This window comes from Vigna unguiculata, chromosome 3 (assembly GCF_037176805.1).
Source record: "Vigna unguiculata cultivar grain cowpea cultivar isolate G323 ecotype 2 chromosome 3, ASM3717680v1, whole genome shotgun sequence".
NCBI lineage: Eukaryota > Viridiplantae > Streptophyta > Magnoliopsida > Fabales > Fabaceae > Vigna > Vigna unguiculata.
In genome coordinates, this window is record NC_140794.1 from 39600741 (window position 1) to 39608466 (window position 7726).

The 7726-nt window shown below is 31.8% G+C and overlaps 2 protein-coding genes across 3 annotated transcripts; one reads left to right on the forward strand and one right to left on the reverse strand.

The window, feature by feature from the left end:
• LOC114179919 (mitochondrial outer membrane protein porin of 36 kDa-like) lies at window positions 1–2297 on the forward strand. The gene is made up of 6 exons (XM_028066422.2): window positions 1–231; window positions 359–426; window positions 751–861; window positions 1186–1272; window positions 1407–1615; window positions 1721–2297. The coding sequence occupies exons 1-6, from the start codon at window positions 183–185 to the stop codon at window positions 2025–2027; spliced, it is 831 nt and encodes a 276-aa protein (XP_027922223.1). The 5' UTR covers window positions 1–182; the 3' UTR covers window positions 2028–2297.
• Window positions 2298–3878: 1581 nt separating this feature from the next.
• On the reverse strand, window positions 3879–6392 carry LOC114175676 (hypersensitive-induced response protein 1-like). 2 transcript variants are annotated; one of them, XM_028060455.2, is made up of 6 exons: window positions 6252–6392; window positions 5770–5976; window positions 5089–5209; window positions 4914–5005; window positions 4729–4825; window positions 3879–4452 (listed from the first exon to the last, which is right to left on the reverse strand). In XM_028060455.2, exons 2-6 carry the CDS (start codon window positions 5956–5958, stop codon window positions 4091–4093), a joined length of 861 nt encoding a protein of 286 aa, XP_027916256.2. In that variant the 5' UTR covers window positions 5959–5976; window positions 6252–6392; the 3' UTR covers window positions 3879–4090. The 2 variants fall into 2 exon arrangements, with proteins under 2 accessions (XP_027916256.2, XP_027916257.2); XM_028060456.2 differs by having other exon boundaries at window positions 6185–6265.
• Between the last annotated feature and the right edge of the window lie 1334 nt (window positions 6393–7726).

The window sequence follows — 7726 nt, forward strand, 5'->3', positions numbered from 1 at the left end:
CTTGTCCCGATTCTCGAGGCAACTCTTCCTCTTCTTATAAATCAACGCTCACCGTTTCATCTTCCCATCCAACGGTTCTCCTTCATTCTCTCCCTCACAATATTAGGGTTTCGTTTTCTTGATCTTCCGAGACTTCCCACATTTTATCCTCTTCTTCACTCTTCATTTTTCTCGCAAAAATCATGGTGAAAGGTCCAGGTCTCTACACTGACATCGGCAAGAGAGCTCGGGGTAACTGGTTTTTCCTTTCGAATCATTCAGTGAATTCAGTTTTCATTTTTCTCTCTCCTTTTTTTTTTTTCATTTTCATGCACTAATCTGCGTGAATATCTCATTTATACTGACGATTGCTACTCAGATCTTCTCTTCAAGGATTATCAGAATGACCACAAGTTCACCATCACCACTCAAACTTCTACTGGAGTGGTAATAATTATTTGTCTTTGTAGTGATGTTATTGTTTAAACTTGATGGACGTATTGTTTTCTTTTTTGTATATTGGTTATTCTTTAAGTTTCATTGCTTTTTGTACATTTTCATTGGAACCTTGTCTTGTTAGAGTTAGAAGTCTTGCTTGTTGTTCTGTCTGATTATTTTGTAATTGGCAGTAATTTGAAAGTGATTCAAGAAACTAGTAGAATCTTTTTCATCTAACATTATGTATTGTTAGCTTGAAATCTGGATTTAATACTTTGTTGTAATAGCTTAGGTCTCGTTGCACTGATGATTTTGCTGGCTTTATGTGTTCAGGAAATTACTTCAACTGGAGTCAGGAAGGGTGAGTTATATTTGGCCGATATCAGCACTAAGCTGAAGAACAAAAACATCACATCTGATATCAAAGTGGACACTAACTCCAGTGTAAGTTGAAATTTATTGGTGAAATAAATTTGAATTAGAACACTAGCCATTTCTTTCAGACCTGTCGGCTGTAATAAAATGGTTCTTTAATTGTAGGTGGACAATAGTTTTGCCTTTATCTCTTATCTTGTGATTTATAACTTGTTATTCGCTTTATTTATTGTGTTACTGGTTTGCAGATTTGTTATTTGAGTATTTGTGTTACTGTACTTCATCACTTTATAATTGAATTGACTATTGGACACCCAGTGTCATGCTAAAAAATCTGATGAGTAGCTTGTTAGAGACACTTGATACATTTCTCATCTGATTGAATACTTTCAGCTACGTACAACCATAACTGTAGATGAACCCGCACCTGGAGTCAAGGCAATTTTTAGCTTTATTTTTCCAGATCAGAAATCTGGCAAGGTAAGAAGCATTTTCCTTTGCTCTATCTTGCGGAGTATTTCCTTTGCTCTATCTTACAGAGTATTTCCTTTGCTCTGTTTTCTTTACTGTTATACGGAAAAATGACATTTGCTGAATTATCTATTGTTTAATAGGTGGAACTCCAGTACCTGCACGAGTATGCTGGAATCAGCACCAGCATTGGTTTGACAGCAAATCCCATTGTTAACTTCTCTGGTGTTGTTGGAAATAATTTGGTCGCTGTGGGGACAGATCTTTCATTTGATACTGCGTCCGGCAACTTTACTAAATACAATGCTGGACTGAATATTACACATGCTGACCTCATTGCATCTCTAACTCTGTAAGGATCTAATCCCAAGACAACCAATTTTAGAGAGGGTATGTATATATCGTTATTCATCTTGAATTGATCTCATGATTTATCTGTTCCTTTTTCTTAATGTAGAAATGATAAAGGTGATACCCTTAATGCCTCGTATTACCACATTGTAAGCCCGTTGACTAACACTGCCGTTGGCGCGGAGCTTTCACATAACTTTTCCAGCAATGAGAATTCACTCACCATTGGTACACAACATGCTCTGGACCCGTTAACACACTTGAAAGCTCGGGTGAACAACTATGGTCTGGCAAGCGCTCTGATTCAGCATGACTGGAGTCCAAAAACTCGTTTCTCTCTTGTTGGGGAGGTGGATACTGGGGCCATCGGAAAGAGTGCTAAGGTTGGTCTTGCTGTGGCCTTGAAACCTTAGATTTGGGCTTCACTTGTTGTGAAGATAATAAGTAATTGTAGGGTTTCGCTTTCCCGATGAACCTTTGGTCCTTCATTTTGGAGCTATATCAATTTCTTAATATATTGGTATGCTCGAGTGTACAATCAATAAGCACAAACAAAACTTCAATTTGTACTTAACAGATCCACTCGAATTTTATTGATTTAGTGGCACCTTTGCGTAAGTTTTTTCGGCATGGAAGGTGATTAATTTCAATATAGTTTGGGGTGTACATCAAAGGTTTGATTAGATGGCTGGTGCGTGTTTGGTAATATTTAGTTTCTTGGTTTTATATTTTAAATCATCCAGATTTTTTATGTATGTTTTAAAATGCATATCAAAACGACACGAATGAGTAACTGATTTAGACAAGGATTAAGTAAATTTTAGAGTTCTAAAGTTTGATTTTCTTCAACCTTTTTTAAAGGGGGGCCGGCCGAAGGCGCATAGGGTAAGTTGTACTAAAACGAGTAAGAGTGCCTCTCATCTGGTGGAGTTGTGTGATGGTAGTAATTTTCTGTCCGGATTTGATCTGAAAGCACAGATAGACACCTATTTTGATTTGAAAACTTAGTCAAAACTCAGAATCTAAATTCTAATTACACTCTTTAAACAACCAATTCATTGATTGGCTATTTCTTTCTCTAAAGACTTAATAACCAAACTTTAAAAATTCCGTAAATTTGATATTTTTAATTGATTTTTTGTTAATTTTTGTTTGTTAAAAGTATTTTTATTTTCATTTAGCAAAGCTAATTCAACAAAATTTAATTAAGCCAAAGGTAAAGTCAATATAATCTGGATTACTATATTGTATCTCAATAGATTGTTTCAATACACGATTGTTTCTATTTTTATTCTTTAAATGTAAAAATAAAGTATTTGCTATAATTTAAATTTGAATTTATTGAAAGAATATTATTTTGTAATGTTTGTAACATGTTAACTTTTAATATTATTTCATGTGTCTAATGAGCGTATAAAGACTCACGAAAGATAACACATTCGAAGGTAAAAAACTCCTTATATATAGCAGGTGAAGTTGAGGGGTGATATCTAACAGTTGGTATAGGTGTGCTGGGTGTCGAGATGTATAATCGATCCTCTTAGGATCTTAGTCATTCATTAATTTTTATACATGTTAAGTTTTTGTAGTTTCTTATAAATTAAATATTTTTAATTGAGTTTTTATTGAATTTTATAATTTATTAATTAATTAAAATTTTTACAGTGTAATTTTTTCATTGACCGAATGACTTGATATTGTCTTATTACGGGTACGGATTGAACTTAATAAATGGGTCCTTTACAAGTTAGTGATCATCCGAAACAAAGTAAGTGTTTTGACAAATAACTTTAGTGACATTTTTACTCTAAGCTTAACTAATTTTTTGAAATCTTTCTTTTCTTCTAAAAATATATCGTTTGTTCTACTCAATTTTTTCTATTTGCTTTCAAAATATAATTTTTTATTCTGCTTGATTCCTTGTTTTAGAGGGACTACAAAGAAAAATCAAGACAGTTAAAGGAATTAAGTGGAAAATTGTGATACATTGAAAAGACCAAATAATCAAGAAACAAATACTACATTTAACTAACTAATTACTATTGTTGTGCTGTTTAGTACAATAATTTGAGGGACTAATCTATAATTCTACGAAAGCTGTTCAACCATTACCACCAGTCATGGCTCTTTTAACAAGTCTGTCTTATTGGAATGATCATTTCTTTGGCTGAAAATATTAACCAGACATCCTCAAATTGAATCTAAGGCAACATCCTGGTAAACATAATCTGAGTCTTCAGTGGGGCAAACAAAAGCACAAGCCATAAGCTAAGCGGGTTTATTTTAATATCAAAGGGAAAAAACACAGTGCAATGTTTGACTATTCACAACTCAAGACAGTGGATGTGGAAAGGCTTATTAAAACGCACAGTACTAGTTCAGACTTAACAGTCACAGACAAAATTAAAATGTATATATGGATAGAGTTTGAAAGAGAGAAGGTTCCTATAGTTCTAGTAATGTGATATTTGTGGCCTCAAGACCGAGTCATACTTCCTTGTAGAAGACCATCTCTGAACTGTGAAGCAATATCTCTTACAGCACCTGGTCCGTGTGGAACAAAAACAGAATTGGATTTTGAGGACGCACCAATCTCCTTCAACGTGTCAAAGTATTGGGTCACCAAAACCATGTCCATTACATCCTTAGATGATGTCCCAGGGACATTTTCTGAGAAGGCTAGGACACTGTCCCTCAGACCATCTACTATGGCTTGACGCTGCCGAGCTATTCCAAGCCCTGCTAAATACTTTGATTCTGCCTCTCCTTCAGCCTTTTTAATCTGCAGAATCTTCTCTGCTTCAGCTTTCTCATTTGCAGCAACCCTCAATCTTGCAGCTATTATGGCACAGGGTAAAGAAAATGTCAACTTCAAAGAATTTATTCTAAACAAGACATAAGCTAATGATGTTTGTCTAATGCAATAAAGCTGGTGAATTTGAGAGAACATTGATACTGATACACTTTTATTCCAAAACTATAAATTTTGTTTTACCTAACCAGGTCAATGACACTAATTTCCTGTAAATGAATGTTCCTTCTAATTGCATGTATAAAAAAAAAATAGTAATTTGAGTTCGGCCAAAAACATACTAAACAAACACATAATCATACCAGCATTTATCTCGTTCATGGCTCTCTTCACACGCTCGTCTGGTTCAATATCCACAATAAGAGTCTGGACTATCTCATATCCGTAGGCAGACATAGCCTTCATATGCATATGGCAAGTTAAAAACCAATGCATGATAACTTCCTAGTCCTCACTCCTTAACATACACACCCAAAAAACTAATCACCTTTTCAAGTTCTTCCTCAACAGCTCTTGCAATTTCTTTCTTCTGCTCAAATGAGGCATCTAGATCCATCTTAGGAACACATGCCCGAATGACTGAAATAGCATAACGGATTTGTCAGTTTTCTGCAATAAACCTAACTTTTATCAAGGAGTTTACTAAGATACAAAATGGACACCGTCAAAGACATAGGCCTGGATCTGTTCCCTGGTATTGCTAAGCTTGTAAAAAGCATCATCTGCCTTCTCTGCCAGCGCTCGATATTGAATAGACGCAACAACAGTGACAAAAACATTGTCCTGGTATGTAATAAGTTCAGATAAGCAGAGAAAATGATGAAAAAATAAAGGTACTTAGTTAAACTATTCAATTGAGCAAGTATTACATAAGAGTTTCTCATTTATAACTTATTAATAACTTCTATTCAAAATAAGCAAAAGTAACTTATAGGAACGTTACAAGATCAAGATTCCTTAGACTTATACAATCAATCTTCTAAAGCACTTATTATGAAAGGAGACAATTTAGATGTAGTTTCATGAATATTGTTCTCTAATTGGAATTTTACTTTGATAACACACATTGATATTTAACAGAATATTTTATTGTGTAAATTATTGAGGTAGAACTTCAAATTTGATTAAAGAACAGTAACAACAAAATCTATAATACAGCATCTAAGTTTTATTTATTATAAAATTGAACAAACTTCCTAGACGTATGATGATGTATGATTAAACGACATTTTAAAAACCCTTTACATTGCAGGTGCATTTCCATTAAATTGGAAGACCAAACACCCCCTAAAGCTAATCAAGTCAATTGTGTTGGCTATAAAATCTGGTAATCAAGAAGAAACCTTTGTTTTTGTTTCGCAGCGAACATCTAGCTGTTGCACACGCAAAGAAAGGTAACCAGCTATTTGAGTGCCAAAGAACCATGGTACACAGTGGAAACCAGGTTGAAGCACATCATCATATTTGCCAAAAATCTCTTTGATGGCCACCGTAGATTGCTCCACTTGAAGACAACCCAGAGCCAGACCCATCTATATTCTTTCGGAACCCTGAACAACAAATTGTCAAAAAAAAAAAAAAAGCACTAACAGAACATGATTGTTATATTATCAACAGTTTTCACAACAAGCAGAACATGCAAATTAAAGGGTATTAATAGCCTCAAGATTTAAAGGGGAAAGAGTGTAATGAAGTGAGATCTAATAGGAAGAGGAAGAACTCAAAGAAGATGACAATATAGAGAGAATTATAACATACCATCTAAATCCAAATTAGAAGAAAATTAGAACGAAACAACCAAGAAAAAGAAGATTTCTTTTGTTACCTGAAAGTTAGAGGGAAGGAAAAGGAGTGCCACAAACACAGTTTTTTGTATATGCCTTTGTATCAACCCAACATTTGCCGGTTCAGGATCCCCTGCTGTTTAAGATATGAACAAATACAGCTTCATTATTTCGGTTCCTTTTTTATTTTCAAAGTAAATTTTAAAATGTTTTTATTGTATTTAAGTTTAACTTTTAAAGTTTGCAAAATTAATTATTTTTCCTTTATATTATATATATATATATATAGTTTATATTTGCATTTAGTAAGATGTAAAAATAAAGAATAGTAAATGTAAGACCATGTAAAATTATAAAATAATGAAAAATAAATAAATGAAGTGATAATTAATTATTTTAAAAGGATTTATTTTAAAAAATTTATTTAATATATAATAGTTTATTGTTATTTTTATTTAAAACATTTTTTAAGAGATAGAAATACAAAAGTAGGAAAATATATGTGCTATTTTTTAATTATTAGAAACATCACATATTTCTAGGATCGTAAGGATGATAATAAAATAAAATTTATAAATAAATATATTAAATGATTGAGTGAATGTTAAGTCTCATGAAAAAATGTGATACAGACAAATATTGAAAGATATTTACTTACTAAATTTGGGAAGCTAAAATTTTATTTTGTTATTTGTATGTGTTTTAAACTTAAGATGAGTGTTATTTTGAGGTGTGATGAGTATTTTCATTTCGTTGTTTAAGAAATATTTTTATTATTTTTGAATATATGTTTGCAATCGGTTCTACCCTATGAAGATATTTTATTTCACCATAATTGGGGAGTCTACCCTCTTAGGACGATGTTCCACTCTCTGATAGAGAGTATTGTGTGTTTGAAAAGATTTTTTTTTTTATTTGTTTATTTTATTTGTTAGAAAAAAATTATTTATTTTTTAAGAAGGCATTGAAGTTTAATTGAAATTGTGAATTTTATTTTTTAAACAAAATGTTTTAGCTTTGTTACTTTAGTTTACTCTTTCATGTTTATTTGTTTTCCTTTTATCGTGTAATATTTTTATATTCCAGAGATAATAAAAAATAAGAATAGGATAAGATTAGAAAATAATAAAAATTTCTTAAAGTTTAATTTCTTTTTAATTTTAACAATTTATCAAAAAAAATTGGATGTAAAACATTATTTATATCTGTTTAGAATAATAGGTTATTGATATGGTTATAAAACTTAGAAAAATAAAAACAATTGGGATATTAAAAGTGTTATAAATATTTTACTGAATCAAGAAAAGTTATTATTTTTCTTAATGTTTTCAAAAGAATCTTAATGATTTTTTTATTCTTATTGTCATAACAAAAACTAGAAATAAAAAATACATTCAAAAGAGTGTTAGATAACTTATTAATGGACATATAAAAGGGATTTATTTGTCCCTTATTTCAGTATCATAATAAATATGCATCTTATGTGTATTTTCTTACACTTTTGTGTGAAAATTCA

Excerpts from the sequence above, each read along its gene's own strand:
- LOC114179919 (XM_028066422.2), top strand. The coding sequence starts at position 183 with ATGGTGAAAGGTCCAGGTCTCTACACTGACATCGGCAAGAGAGCTCGG. Across the intron at positions 1,273-1,406 it reads CAGATCAGAAATCTGGCAAG|GTGGAACTCCAGTACCTGCA; the intron begins GTAAGAAGCATT and ends ATTGTTTAATAG. Across the intron at positions 1,616-1,720 it reads CTCATTGCATCTCTAACTCT|AAATGATAAAGGTGATACCC; the intron begins GTAAGGATCTAA and ends TTCTTAATGTAG.
- LOC114175676 (XM_028060455.2), bottom strand. The coding sequence starts at position 5,958 with ATGGGTCTGGCTCTGGGTTGTCTTCAAGTGGAGCAATCTACGGTGGCC. Across the intron at positions 5,006-5,088 it reads CCAGGCCTATGTCTTTGACG|TCATTCGGGCATGTGTTCCT; the intron begins GTGTCCATTTTG and ends ATGCTATTTCAG. Across the intron at positions 4,826-4,913 it reads TTGAGGAAGAACTTGAAAAG|GCTATGTCTGCCTACGGATA; the intron begins GTGATTAGTTTT and ends ATGCATATGAAG.